Genomic DNA, 14,800 nt, shown 5'->3' with positions numbered 1-14,800 from the left:
CCTGAATGCGCTGGATCCGAGACTTGGACATTTATTGGGCTGCCCATTATGGATTATCAAATTTGTCTGAATTAAATAGATTTTACAAAATCTAAATTAAAAAAATGGCCGGTAGTGTTCAACGTGAAGCAGCAGCAGCAGCAGCGTTTGGCGATCCAAGTTGAAGGCCATAAGATTTGAAATTAGGATTGATCGCGGATTTGTGTAAGGCTAGGTGGTATGCGTTGAGGTCAAAATCGTATTTCTTCATGAGCTTAGTCTGCCTGGATATGAAAAGCTTCTCCATGAAATCCTGATAGGAAGGGTCCCTTGAAGTGACGAGGAAGTAGGCATATCCCAATACTACCCCTGTAGAGGCGGTGAAGAATGCGATTGGCTCCATCACGTCCCAGGAGTACTCCCAGAAGGTCAATCGGAAGAATAACCCTACCTGCGTGATTCCTAGCATCAGACCTGTCAATAGGATATACCTAACCTGTCTGTGCGCCACTTTGTCGATCTTCTCCTTCTTCTCTTGCAGTTCCTGCATCCTTGGATCTTCTTCAGATTTTGTTATCAGTTCAATCGGAACAGCTTTTCTTACTGGATCCACCACCTATGCCCGCGCATGTGTGTGTGTGTACAATTATTAGATCGAAATCATCTAACTAAACCTGACCTAGACTGACTGACTAACCTTGTGAGGGTGAAGGTGGACTTTATCTCTGAAGAGAAGGACGACGCCGGCCTCATCTAGTGTTCGAGCGAACGCAGCCGCTTCATCGTGCGATCTGGACACTCCCATGCTCTCGCAAGCATCTAGAAGCTCTGAATACTCAATCACATCTTTTCTCATGGCCGTCCCTTGCAGCTTCGCTTTCAACGCTTCCACATTCACCGATCTAACCAGCTTCTTCACCTCCGCATCCGATATTCTGTAGTCTCCACCTCCGGCCTCATTGCCGCCGCCGCCTGAAGAGTCTGATGATGATGACGTTGTCAGAAATCTGAAACCTATGGCCCGCGGTGGCTCCTTCAACAATGTCGGAGAGTAATTACGAAGAATCGTCGTCGTAGCGACTCTCAGCAATGACGAGCGCCACATTGCCAGAAATGATGATGAGATTAGGATGGGGAAAGTGAGGTTAGTAATGTACAGGGAGAAGAGCCGTTTTCTTCGGAGTTGAATGAATACAACAAGAAGAAGAAGGAGGTTGTCATTACGGTTAATCTTGTTAAGCCACTTGTCACCTGACTCACTTTTAGCGCTCAATTTTTTTTGAAAAAAAAAACTTATTTTGCAAATATATATAATGTATAAATTATCCACAAATAAGACATTAGCCTAGAAATAAATATATATGTATGTACAATGGCGCAAAAGGTTACATAAATAAATGGGTGGAAACACAAGTGCACAACGAACGAATGAACCGGGGTTGGTTGTTACCGAGTGTGTCTTGACTTAGTTAGAGTCTTAACCATACCTTTTGTAATTTTCCAGAACCAAAACAAGTTCATCATTGACAACACAGAAGGAACAATCAACAAGCTGTAGAACCCTAAAGGAAATATTGTCTTCACCTACAAAAATAAATAAATTATATGTTAGAATTTGAAGACATCTTTCGCAATTTCTCATCATCCACGTTAATACTTCTATACACTCACCTGATCAAAATGTCGAAACATGTGATAAAAGAAGAAGATCAACAAAAGGATCCTAGCCACCTGTAGTTCAGTTAGATTGGAGTTAATAACCCATCTTATAAAAATGAAGGAAAATGAGAAACAATACTAACATTAGAAATTTAACCAACCCCCAAGAGAAGCTATGTGATTATGCAGTTATATTTAAACATGAAAAAGGAGATTCACTACTAATCTAGAGTCAAAACTCTTATATTAATCTTTCTTTTTTCCTTTGTAAATGGTTTTTAATAAAATGTTCATGAACATTTGTAAAAAAAGGGAAAAAATGAGTCAAAACTCTGTTAAGGAGAACCTAGACAACTTATAAGATAACAATTTGTTGCAAGGAAACAAGAAATGCAGGATAATCCACACTAATTCGTAGGATATTCCTGGAATTGGACGATAAGAAATGAGAATAGATATTTATTTTATAAATTAAATTTTATTTCGCAGCATGAATACTGCCATCAGAATAAAACTTGTTTGAAATGCAATGCAAGACTAATTTCAGGTCATAGTTCACACATAAATATAATAGTCCCAAGTTTTTTGGTGGTGAACAGTAAATTTAAGAACAATTTTCAACGACTAAGCATAGGATAGCATAGAAGTCGAGCATTTACAAAAGACAACATATATAATTGCAGATTAACAGTATTACCAGCCATCCAAAGAACAAAGCAACACCATTCCAGATGTAAAGGCTAGAGTTTTTCAAACCAAGATTATCCAAGTACCTAAACATGACAGGAAAAGTGAGGCACATTGAAACTTGAAAAATAGAAATTAAAAAAAAGTGCTGGAGAGAATGGGAACCAAAATACCATCTCAAATTCACAAATGGTGTCGTGGTCTCAGTGAAGAGAACCATCAGTATGTATATCTGACCTTGACCACTCAGTAGGGAGAGGAAGATTGAAAACATGGAAAGCCCGTGGTGCACCACCTAAACAAAATCAATGATACAAGGTATAACCATTTGCAGACTAAAAGCAACCTACTAGGCATATATGGTCTTCAATAACCCATTGAAGAGTCAGACACAAAAGCATAAATTATTAAGGGATACCCATATGAAGCAACTTTTTAACAGAACATATTTAAAGACCCAATACGTACATACTCCAAACCCCCTAAAGCTGGAAACTTCCAAATGATCATCCCCAAGTCAGAGATAAAATAACCAATAGATATCTGCAGAAAAATTGATCAAGAGTAATGTCAAAGAAATAATGGCTATAAAGATAATATTCATTAAATCAAATGCTATTTGAGAATGCCCAATAATAGTCATAATCAAGTTAATGACACATGTTTCTTGTATGATATAATTCTTAATTACCAAGCTAATGCCATCTATCTTTGGCTTAAGGCAAGTTTAAAGTGATGGAATGAAAGAGTATAATTCACATTGCCTTCCATCAAATAACTCTATTTGAACGCACAAACGAATGAAAAGAAGAATGGTGAGAGCATCTATTGTTCAATAAACTAATAATGGAGATGAACCCTTTAGGAAGAGAAGAAAATTTTGTTTGCTCATCGTGCCTCTATTCATTGTCTGTTTCATATACTGATACCTACATTTACTCTGAGACTCTGAGTATGCATCTCTTCCCATTACAGCATATGTGAATCTTCAACTATATCTTCTTAATCACATGTCCCGCCTCTTTCAATACCTGATTTCATCCTAGGCTGTTTTTAGAGCCACCAACCTATTTCTACAATATACCAACTGTTTGACCTCCTAATGTACTAGTCACAGATATTATATTTCCTTTCCAGAAACGAGTCAAGAAACACACTTCTGCTACTTATCCTATCACAACAGAAAAACAAAAATGTGCGGGCGTTCTACAATTCAATCGTGATGGGAAAATGCTAGGTAAATTAATAGTCCACTACATTTGATGATGCCATATCTATTAACATACCCCCAGGATTCTGTCTGATAGGTCAGATCTTCTGTTGACAATTAACCCTTGATCAGAATTCTCAGAAAAAAGATCTGAAACAAGAAATAAATAAAAAGCTGCAGCTGCCACTAGCAGAGCATGGAAAGTGGAGATTCCCCTGAATAAGAGAAATCATCTGTGTTTATTAGACTTTTAACAAACTACTAACATGAAGCAGACACAGAATCAAGGGATAATCACCTGTTGTTCCATTCAAGTTTTTTTACATCATTGAGCTTCTTGTATCCAGTGATGAACATTGAGCTAAGTACACCTGTTAATTCATAAACCTCCACCAAGCAGCAATATAATCCCTCAGAAAAAACACCAATGATGTGTGAATAATAGACACCAATTTTCCCTTGTAGACAATTTATAAGCAGAGCAAATCCAAGAAAAATAAAAAAGACAAGCAGGGTTTTGGATAAATAAAAAGATTGCATCCATTATCCTACAAATAAGAAACAATCGCACTCACAATTTTGCAGATAAGAACGCCTGCAAAGGCGGACGGTAACCAGTGCAGATCAACGGGAAAAACGTCATAGCCGGCGATCGTCATGGAATCAAAAGTAAAAGACAATAATCGTCTCTCTACACAACCAAAATTACGAAATGCAATCGAGGTTGTAAGGAAGCTGGTACGTTTGGGATAACCCTCAACCACAAGTAAACAAATGGTTGGAAGAGTTACAAAGCAAAGATAATGATAAAGGAAGCACCTTGTTTTGGTTTTCGTAGAGAGAAATAAAGGGTTAAGATTCTTCGTTTGCCTTGCAGGCAGACAACAACAATAATAATAATCGGAAAGAGAACATGAAGAAGAAGATGATGAAGAAGAAGAGTCAAAATGTGATGGTGTTAGGTCCTAACTCATAATCCTATTTTTAATGAAGCGGGAACTTTCCTTTACTTTTGGCAATAATAAATTAATTAAATATATTCTTATATGATATTAATAATAATTACATGAATTTGAAAAAGTCTACCCAAGAAATCAAAATGGTATATTACATTTAAAGCAAATGGTATATTACATTTAAAGCGTTTTGTGTTGAGTATAGACGATGTTTTTGAAAATAAGATAAGGATGACAATTTAAAACTATCCCGTGAAAATTGAACCGAATTATCTCGTTTGGGATGATTTTTCTCTAAAACCGAACGGGAATGGGAGGGGAGGGTATTTGTGTCCCCGTTACGACCCGTCCCGATCTCACCTCAACACTATAAACATAATTAAATATATTAAATCACTACTGTATTTATTTATTCATTATATTTTATAAGAGTGGTAAGTTTATTTTTCAATAATAATATAAAATTTCAATATATATTATATTAAAAAATTCGTTTATATAATATTATTTTTTATTTTTTTTATAAATATTTTATTAATGGTGCCCTGTGGGGATTCCTCGAAATCGAATAAAACCGAACATGACGGGGATAGTAAATGCATTCTCCGTCTCAAACCGCTCCATTATCATTCCTAATATCAGGTTAATTTGCTATATATATTTATTTTTAAAAAAATGAAAAAACTTGTGTAATATCACTCTCATTTGTCCTGTGTTTGCAATTAATTTGATCTAAAAATTTTTATTGATAATACAACATTGACACCCACCAATTCTAAGAAACATTTCTTTGAGGATAAGAAATGTTTGATAAGAAATGTTTGTTAGGATGAGTTGATGACATGGTGTGCTATCAGTACATTATATGTTGAGCGAAATAATTACAAACAAAGGACAAATGAAAGCGATGTCGTACTTTATCTTTTTATACCATAATGAAATAATGCAGTATATTATTTATTTACCCATCAACCTCAAAAGTTTATTATTATTATGTCATCAATTAGTCGTGTTAATTATTTAGGTTGGTGGGAGACAGTTTAGTAAGGATATTTAAAGGAAAAATAAATTAGTAATGCAAGTTATAAACAAAAAAAAAGTAATGGAAAAAGGAAAGATTTTTAGATTATTGATTGAGATCTTGTTAATATGTTATTATTATTTAAGTAGATAATTATATATTTTTTGGACACTATATATATAATTGATAAGGTTGGGTACTGGTAGGGTATATGTATCTTTCATTATTTAAAAATAAAAATAATAATATAAAGATATATAATATTTTAAAGTTACTATGTAAAAAATTAACTTAATTTAGTTACATTTATTTTTATAAGCTTATTATATAAATTAAGAATTCTTCAGAAAAAATGACCGTACCTAATCCATATCTTTCATTAGAATAGGAGTAACCTATATATAAAGCATCACGTAGATATTTTTTATTATCTTGATTTTTTCTCAAATTCCTAAACTGGTTACAATTAAAGTTTTAAAATATAGTTAAGTTATAGTAAATAGAATGATAAAGGGTTAACTACAATCTCCTAGTTAAGTTAAGTTGAAAAAATTAATTGAAGAGAATAATGGGAAGTTCAATTTTAATTTTGCTACCAACTCCTACATATATGTTTGGGTACCATAAATATATACGAATCTAGTAATTGAATTTGAAATAAGGTTTGAAAAAAATTAGGGTGAATGTTGAAAAAGTTAGGAAAGAAACAGATAAATCAATGTAGTTTTTTTACTTGTTTTTAAAAATAAAATAAATAAATAGTAACTAAGGTAAATTTTCCCCTATGATAATAAAACTTATCTATCTCTATCTATATATATATATATATAATATAATATGATGCTTAATTTTTAAAGTGTCTGGATTGTCGGGTCGAGAGCTGTCGTTAATTTAGATATATATGTGAGAGTAATTGGATACTTGGGTCGGATTGTGGGTTGACATGCCCATAAACTTACAACGGTTAAAAATAAAATTAAAAATGATATAGGTATGGTTCGAACTTGCAACCTAACAAAAACAAGTACAACCTTTTAACTAACTAGGCTAATAACACTTTATATTTTAAATTCAACTCGAAATTTGATAAACGCGTGATATTTTAACAATATAAGTTTAACTTTTTAACTAATTAATCTATATAAATATATAATGATGCTTAATTTTTAAAGTGTCCGGATTGCCGGGTCGAGAGCTGTGGTTAATTTGGATATATGTGAGAGTAAATGGATACTTGGGTCGGATTGTGGGTTGACTCGCCCATAAACTTAAAACGGCTAAAAATAAAATTAAAAATTCTATAGGTATGGTTCGATCTTGCAACCTAACAAAACAAATACAACATTTTAACTAACTAGGCTAATAACACTTTATATTTTTAATTCAACCCAAAATTTGATAAACGCGTGACATTTTGACAATATAAGTTCAACTTTTTAACTAACTAATCTATATATATATATATATAATGATGTTTAATTTTTAAAGTGTCCGGATTGCCGGGTCGAGAGTTGTAGTTAATTTGAATATATGTGAGAGTAATGGATACTTGGGTCGGATTGTGGGTTGACCCGCCAATAAAAAATTTACCGTAATAATTTTTTCACGATTTTTTATATTATTACTCGTGCAAATGAATGTGATACATGCTAGTTATACATATTTTACTTGTGATTGAAAAAAATGTATTTAAGTACATATTATTACAAAAATAAATTACAAAGTAAGTTATAATAAATATTAAAAATATATTTAAGTCTAAATTACAAACAAAATTATAAAATAAATTATAAAATTAGTGGCACACAATAAAATAATAAGGGTACAAATTAAATTGTAAAACATATGATATAATTGTTAATAATTTTTTCAATAAATTTAAAGAAGAATAAGTTGCAAAATAAATAATTAATTTAAAGATTCTTGCATAATATAATATGTCTATACAATATTGCAAAGTTTGTCAATCTTTTCTTTTAACATTTTTACTTTGCGTCTTTTCACTTAAAGAAATATTAAAAATTTTATAAGAAAAAAAGTTACTAATATTTTGTTTATGTGATTATTTAAGTTGAAAAATAGATTTACAAAATATCTTTTTTTAGTGTGAAGTTATAAAATTATTTTTTCTATTTTTTTATGATGTGATGAATACTATTAAATTGGAATGTCAATTTTTTAATTAGTATTAATGTCATTTAAGTTGTTTTTACTTAATTAGGAATGACAATTTTAATCCGATACAGTGGATCATATTTGTGTGTCTCATCCAGCCCAACTCTATCCGGTCCGAGATCCACCCGTCTTTATCTCATCCAAACACTAATTAATAAACACAATTAAATATAAAATATCAATTCTAATTTTATTTATTTTTCATATTTTATAGGAGTTTTAAGTTTATTTTTTATATTAATATAAAATTTATAGGTATTACAATATACAATATTTAAAAATTGTTTATATATAATGATGCTTAATTAATTTTTAAAGTGTCCGGATTGCCGGGTCGAGAGCTGTAGTTAATTTGGATATATGTGAGAGTAAATGGATACTTGGGTCGGATTGTGGGTTGACCCGCCCATAAACTTAAAACGGCTAAAAATAAAATTAAAAATGCTATAGGTATGGTTCGATCTTACAACCTAGCAAAACAAGTACAACCTTTTATATATATAATGATGTTTAATTTTTAAAGTGTCCGGATTGCCGGGTCGAGAGCTGTGGTTAATTTGTATATATATGTGAGAGTAAATGGATACTTGAATCGGATTGTGGGTTGACCCGCCCATAAACTTAAAACGGCTAAAAATAAAATAAAAAATGCTATAGGTATGGTTCTATCTTACAACCTAGCAAAACAAATACAACATTTTAACCAACTAGGCTAATAACACTTTATATTTTTAATTCAACCCAAAATTTGATAAACGCGTGACATTTTGACAATATAAGTTCAACTTTTTAAATAACTAATCTATATATATATATATATAATGATGCTTAATTTTTAAAGTGTCCGGATTGCCGGGTCGAGAACTGTGGTTAATTTGGATATATGTGAGAGTAAATGGATACTTGGGTCGGATTGTGGATTGACCCGCCCATAAAAATTTTACCGTAATATTTTTTTCACGGTTTTTTATATTATTACTTGTGCAAATGCACAAGATACATGCTAGTTGAAGTTAAGAATGAATTTATCATTATGTCTTAATATACTTTATATTTTTTTTACTACCATCTCCGTATAATTTGATTTTAGAGAAATCCGATGAACATCGTTTGTATTATATTTTAATAAAAATTTATGATAAAATTATATTAAATATATTTTTTTATCTTATATATATAATTTAATATATTAAAAATTCATATTAATATAAAAAAACAAATTTGTTTTTTATAAAATATGAAAAATAAATATATTTATGAAATTTTATTAATATTGGGGAAAAATAAATAAAAATAATCATTGTTCCATTCTGTCATCAAATATTCAAATCGGATAAAAATAATTTAAAATTAAGCAATTTGAATTAAAACTTACTCATTAAAATATAAAAAATAATTCTCTTTCATTTTGAACTTTCTTTTCAAATGTTGCAATTTAGATCAAGATGGTGTATTGTGTCATTGGGCTATGATGACTTAAAAAAAACTTAAGCATTAATATGTACATACGTCTACAAATATAAATAAAATATTTTTTATTTATAAATATTTTAGATAAATTTAATATTATTTAAATATAATAAATTTAAAATTAATTTTAGTGTGTAAAAATTAAGTTCAATTTAAATTTAATATTAACATATATTTTAAATTTTATTAAATATTTAAAGTTAAAAAATTAATTTTATGAGTTTAAAAAATACTTAAAAAAAATGTAAACTTCTTAGTGAGAATCAAGTATAGTACACATTATTTATCTAGTTAGTTAGAATTGATCAATTCAGATATTTTACTTAAAGTTGTGTTATATATTTTGTTCTTGTCTAAAGTAATGTTGTAAATGTTTTACATTATTATCGACCTCTTATTTATTACCGTAACATTTTTACCACCAAACACACAATCTACATCTTATATCGTGACCTCACACACATATTATCACTTGTCAAATCAATCACCAATTTCAATCGACATCTCATATTGTGACCTCACATTTTTCACATGCCTCTTATCTCACTCAACAAACCAACCACCAATTTCAATCGACCTATAATATCGTGAACTCACACATTTTCACACTTTGGTCAATCAAAATTTCATTCATATTATTTTTAACCACCAATATATCATTTATTATCGGTCTCTTATCCCCATAAATATCACCTCTCATGTCATCATTTTTACCCTTACCAATATCACCAATCAACCTCTTATATTGTGACTCATGTTTTTTCATATTTTTCTTTATCCACTTAGAAAATCTCCCATAAATCTCAATTGACCTTTAATCTCGTGGGCAAGATGGGCCACCGCCCAGGGCCCCAAAATTAAGAAGGCCCAAATTTTTTTTATGCAGTACTATAAAGAAAAATAAAATTAAGTTTTATGTTTCTTTTTACTCGTCTCTCTCTAAAATCCTTCTCTCAATAGTGACTCAAAAGTTTAATTAGATCTTTGAAATCTTAGATCGCCCAGGGCTCCAAATCTTATATCGTTTAGGGCCCCCAAAATGAACGAGACGGCCATGTCTCGTGACATAACACACTCTTACACTTCGATTAATCAACATCTCATTCATATAATTTAATCATTAATATCTAATTTGTTACCATTCTTTTTTATATTACCGCAACCACTTTTATTACCTCCACTTCGGTAAACCAACCATCAAATCTCAATTGACATCTTATCTCGTGACCTCACACACCTTTTATCCGCGTCAAACCAACAACAATCCCTCAATTGACCTATTATATTGTGACTCATACTTTTTCATATGTTTTTTTCTCCTATCGACAAACAACTCACCAATCATAATCGACCTCTTATTTCGTGACCTCACACACTTTTACATTTTGTTTAATAAACATCTCATTCATATATTTTTAACCACTAATATTTCATTTATTACCAACCTCTTCAATTATTCTTCACTTCCGACAAATCAACCACTAAAATCTCAATCGACATTCATGACCTTACACACACCTCTTATACCTCATCAAACCAAGCATCAATCCCCCAATCGACCTCTCATATTGTGACTTTCACTTTTTAATGTCTTTTTATCCCCTAACCAATCCTAATTTCGACATCTATTCTCATGACCTCACACATGTTTACACTCTGATCAATCAACATCTCATTTATAAAATTTTAGCCGTTAATATATATTTTTTAATACTGATCACTTATCGCGGCAAATTAATCAAAAATCCCCACCTCGCATCTAATCATATTTACTCTTATCACGACTTTTTATCCCCATTTCAACAAATCAATAATCATTCCCCCAATCGATCACTTCGGTCAATCAACATCTCATTTATATATTTTTAACCAATAATATCTAATTTGTTAAAAAAGATCTATTATATTTACCCTCACTTCGGAAAACCAACTACCAAATCTCATCGATATTTCATCTCGTGACGTCACACACCTCTTCCCATTGACAAATCACTCGTCAATCTTAGTCGACTTTTTGTGACTCACACTTTTTCATATGCACATTTATTCATCGACAAATTACCCACCTCATATGCCTATTTACCCTATCCGCAAACCACTCATCAATCTTAGTCGACCTTTTGTGACTCATACTTTTTTATATGCCCTTTTATTTCTCGACAAACTACCCAACTCATATGCCTATTTAACCCCCACCAATCTTAGTTGACATCTTTTACCAATATTTCAACAAATCAACAACCAATCTCAATTGATCACACCTCTTATCAATCATCAAACTAACCACTAACCCCTAATTGACCATCATCTTGTGACTCACACTTTTTTATGTCTCTTTTATCTCCTCGGTTGATAAATCACTCACCACCCGACCTTCATCTCGTGACCTCATACTTTTAAATGCTCGTCAAACCAACCAATTATTCTGACCTCAAACTTTCACACGCCTCTTATTTCTTATTTAAAAGTTGCGCCACCATATATTATATTTAAGAATGCATTTTTTAACATCGATCTTTCAAATATTTATAATACTCACTTTTAAATTTAATTTTTTTTTGGATTCGAACACCGATTTTAAACATGAAATATGAACACCTTAACTGCTAAATTATTTAAGATTGTTGAAATAATTTTATAATTTTGTGTATCTATATATATTTTGTATTTAATATTTATTATTAATTAATTTTTATATTGATTGACAAATTATTATATTCATAAAAAAAAAATATTATATATATATATACGAGAGAAAAATGTATACTAAAAGTTAAAATATATTTATATTTATATAAAATGAATAATATATATATATATATATATATATATATATATATATATATATAAAGTAACTGTATTTATACAAACATTATTAATATAGTTTTATATATTGTTATTATATATAAATATGTAATATTATATATATAAAAATAAATATAAAAAAATATATATTTTATATGATTAGTGAATATATATATATATATATATATAATTAGAGAAATAAATTAATTAGGAGACGTAAAAAATAATATATAATGATAGAGAATATAAAATAAAAAATTAATTATTATTATTGATTTTATAAGGTAAGTGTAAATTATATATATTTATATATTTAAATAAAATAAATATGTAATATTATATATAAATATAAAAATCAATTATGAAATTTTTAAAAAAATATATGAAAATATATCAAATATATTTATATAAAATTAATAATGAAAATTAAATAAAAGTGATAAAGAAATTATATATATATATATATTTTTTATATATATAGATATAGATAAGCTCTGATTTTAATAAAAAAAATTGTTTAACTTTAGTAGTCTGTGACGTGGGTTTGAATAGAATTTTAAAATACCCAAATACCCGGTTCAGTTTGAAAGCGATGGACAGTGAACCGGATTAGTTCTTCTTTCCCATGAACAAAGCCAAAACTAGGTCCGAAAGGGGAGAGGCCTCACATATCTCGTTTACCGACTGACTGGAAATCTACAGGTTTTATTCAGGTACTATGATTCTCTCTCTCTGGTTTTCGTTCGTGTTTATTCATAATATTATTCGTAATCCATTCACGTCAACATCGTCTATCATTCTTCAAGAAAACTTACACTAGAAGCTTGAGATGATTTACAGCTTAAATGTTTCATCTTTTCGTAGCTTTATAAGTGTGGAAGAACCCTTAATTTGGCTTCAACATCATTTCTGATTGTCTCAATTGTTATCTGATAAAGAGATTCACCTATCTACTTATGTAAATCTACTTCTTTACAATGCAAGATCGAAAGACAGGCACAATTGGTGAAGGCCATAGATAACTAGAGCCTCTAGTAGTAGTAGTAGTAATGCTGTTACTACTCTTTCCTAATGACTTTCTTTTTCCAATTGCAGTTCATTGTTATTTGCCATCATGTCTTGGTGCACAATAGAGTCTGACCCTGGTATGGTTTTCATTATTTGGTTTCTGTTTACATTGTTTTTAAAGCTTATCGTGCCCTGTTCTTATACCTTAAGCATGAATTCTCTGTTAGTTTGTTTGATAATTGTATACAACAAATGCATTTCAGGTGTATTTACAGAACTTATACAACAAATGCAAGTAAAGGGAGTGCAGGTAATTTCTTACTTATTTTGTTTTCTTTTCAACACCTGGATGTGAAATGATTTCTGTCTGTTGTAGGTGGAAGAGTTATATTCGTTGGATTTCGATGCTCTCAACAGTTTAATGTAAGTGAAACCGCACTTTTCTCTATTATATTATTGCCCCCATTCACAATTTTCATGCCCGATTTAACAGGCCTGTATATGGGTTGATATTCCTTTTCAAATGGAGGCCTGGAGAAAAAGATGACAGACTTGTCGTTCAGGATCCTAATCCCAACTTATTCTTCGCCAGCCAGGTTTGTTCTTCTGAATAATCTGCATAATAAGCTCTTTTCTGGTGCTGAAAATATCATTACAGGTAATTAATAACGCATGTGCAACCCAAGCAATCCTGTCGATCCTTTTGAATTGTCCAGAAGTTGTTGAAATAGGACCTGAACTGTCTTCCCTAAAAGAATTCACAAAAGGCTTCCCACCCGATCTCAAAGGATTGGCTATAAACAACAGTGAATCCATTCGCACAGCTCATAACAGTTTTGCGAGACCCGAGCCATTTATTCCAGATGAGCAAAAGATGGCTGAGAAAGATGACGATGTGTATCATTTCATAAGCTATATACCTGTAGATGGCATACTTTATGAGCTTGATGGATTGAAGGAAGGACCCATTAGCCTTGGGCCGTGTGGGGGACAAGGAGATACGGATTGGTTGAAGATTGTACAGCCAGTGATTGAGAAAAGGATAGAAAGGTACTCGACAAGTGAAATAAGGTTTAATCTATTGGCTGTGATAAAGAACAGGAAGGAAATGTATACGAGTGAACTGAAGGAGCTGCAGAGGAGGAGGGAGAGGATATTGCAGCAGCTGGCGGCGGTTCAGTCGGAGAGACTTGTGGATACAAGCAACGCTGAAAGGCTTAATAGATCAATTGAAGAAATTAATTTCGGGATTGAGAGTGCGACGGAGAAGATAGTGATGGAAGAGGAGAAGTTTAACAAGTGGAGAATTGAGAATGTACGCAGGAAACACAATTATATACCATTTTTATTTAACTTCCTGAAGATTCTGGCTGAAAAGAAGCAGCTGAGACCTCTTATTAACAAGGCTAAGCAGAAAACAAGTAATACAAAATAGCTGCACTAAAATTTCACCATCCACTCAACAACATTTAAAGGTGCAATTTCCCCTTTTTCATTTGGATCTCTCTTTCTTTATGGATTAGATTATAACTTTCACATTTGTTTCATGTTTTGAATTTCTGGTTTATTGTTTAAGTGACTTGCTTATCTGACTATAATGGGCTAGTTTGATTCTGGTTATAAATGCGAATAAATCTCGATTAGCAAATAAGTTGGAACAGAAATGGTACATATTTTTTCTAATTAAATTCAAAAATATATTTGAGTCATCTAATTATATTTTTTTTACTAAATAAAAAGTTTGTATTTTATAAAATGTGACTAATTCCCGCGAGTTAATCTTATCACTTGTGTTTTTACAGTTACAATCAAGTCTGAGTTAGTGTTAAA

At 30.9% G+C, this 14,800-nt stretch overlaps 3 protein-coding genes across 4 annotated transcripts; 1 reads left to right on the top strand and 2 right to left on the bottom strand.

The window, feature by feature from the left end:
* LOC124915537 (calcium uniporter protein 6, mitochondrial-like) lies at window positions 1–1,215 on the bottom strand. The gene is made up of 2 exons (XM_047456275.1): window positions 677–1,215; window positions 1–595 (listed from the first exon to the last, which is right to left on the bottom strand). The coding sequence occupies exons 1-2, from the start codon at window positions 1,082–1,084 to the stop codon at window positions 119–121; spliced, it is 885 nt and encodes a 294-aa protein (XP_047312231.1). The 5' UTR covers window positions 1,085–1,215; the 3' UTR covers window positions 1–118.
* Window positions 1,216–1,304: 89 nt separating this feature from the next.
* Window positions 1,305–4,507, bottom strand: LOC124915538 (TLC domain-containing protein 4-B). 2 transcript variants are annotated; one of them, XM_047456277.1, is made up of 9 exons: window positions 4,355–4,507; window positions 4,111–4,226; window positions 3,834–3,922; window positions 3,612–3,750; window positions 2,794–2,868; window positions 2,499–2,620; window positions 2,336–2,411; window positions 1,651–1,710; window positions 1,305–1,563 (listed from the first exon to the last, which is right to left on the bottom strand). In XM_047456277.1, the coding sequence occupies exons 2-9, from the start codon at window positions 4,192–4,194 to the stop codon at window positions 1,426–1,428; spliced, it is 783 nt and encodes a 260-aa protein (XP_047312233.1). In that variant the 5' UTR covers window positions 4,195–4,226; window positions 4,355–4,507; the 3' UTR covers window positions 1,305–1,425. The 2 variants fall into 2 exon arrangements, with proteins under 2 accessions (XP_047312233.1, XP_047312232.1); XM_047456276.1 differs by lacking the exon at window positions 4,355–4,507 and having other exon boundaries at window positions 4,111–4,319.
* An 8,076-nt stretch (window positions 4,508–12,583) lies between these two features.
* On the top strand, window positions 12,584–14,620 carry LOC124914134 (ubiquitin carboxyl-terminal hydrolase 2-like). Its single transcript, XM_047454618.1, has 6 exons — window positions 12,584–12,675; window positions 13,058–13,107; window positions 13,234–13,280; window positions 13,347–13,393; window positions 13,464–13,566; window positions 13,629–14,620. The coding sequence occupies exons 2-6, from the start codon at window positions 13,077–13,079 to the stop codon at window positions 14,403–14,405; spliced, it is 1,005 nt and encodes a 334-aa protein (XP_047310574.1). The 5' UTR covers window positions 12,584–12,675; window positions 13,058–13,076; the 3' UTR covers window positions 14,406–14,620.
* Window positions 14,621–14,800: the final 180 nt, after the last annotated feature.

Source organism: Impatiens glandulifera, chromosome 9 (assembly GCF_907164915.1).
Source record: "Impatiens glandulifera chromosome 9, dImpGla2.1, whole genome shotgun sequence".
NCBI classification, from domain to species: Eukaryota; Viridiplantae; Streptophyta; class Magnoliopsida; order Ericales; family Balsaminaceae; genus Impatiens; species Impatiens glandulifera.
Note: the sequence above shows the minus strand (reverse complement) of the source record. Positions and strands in the feature narration are given on the sequence as shown.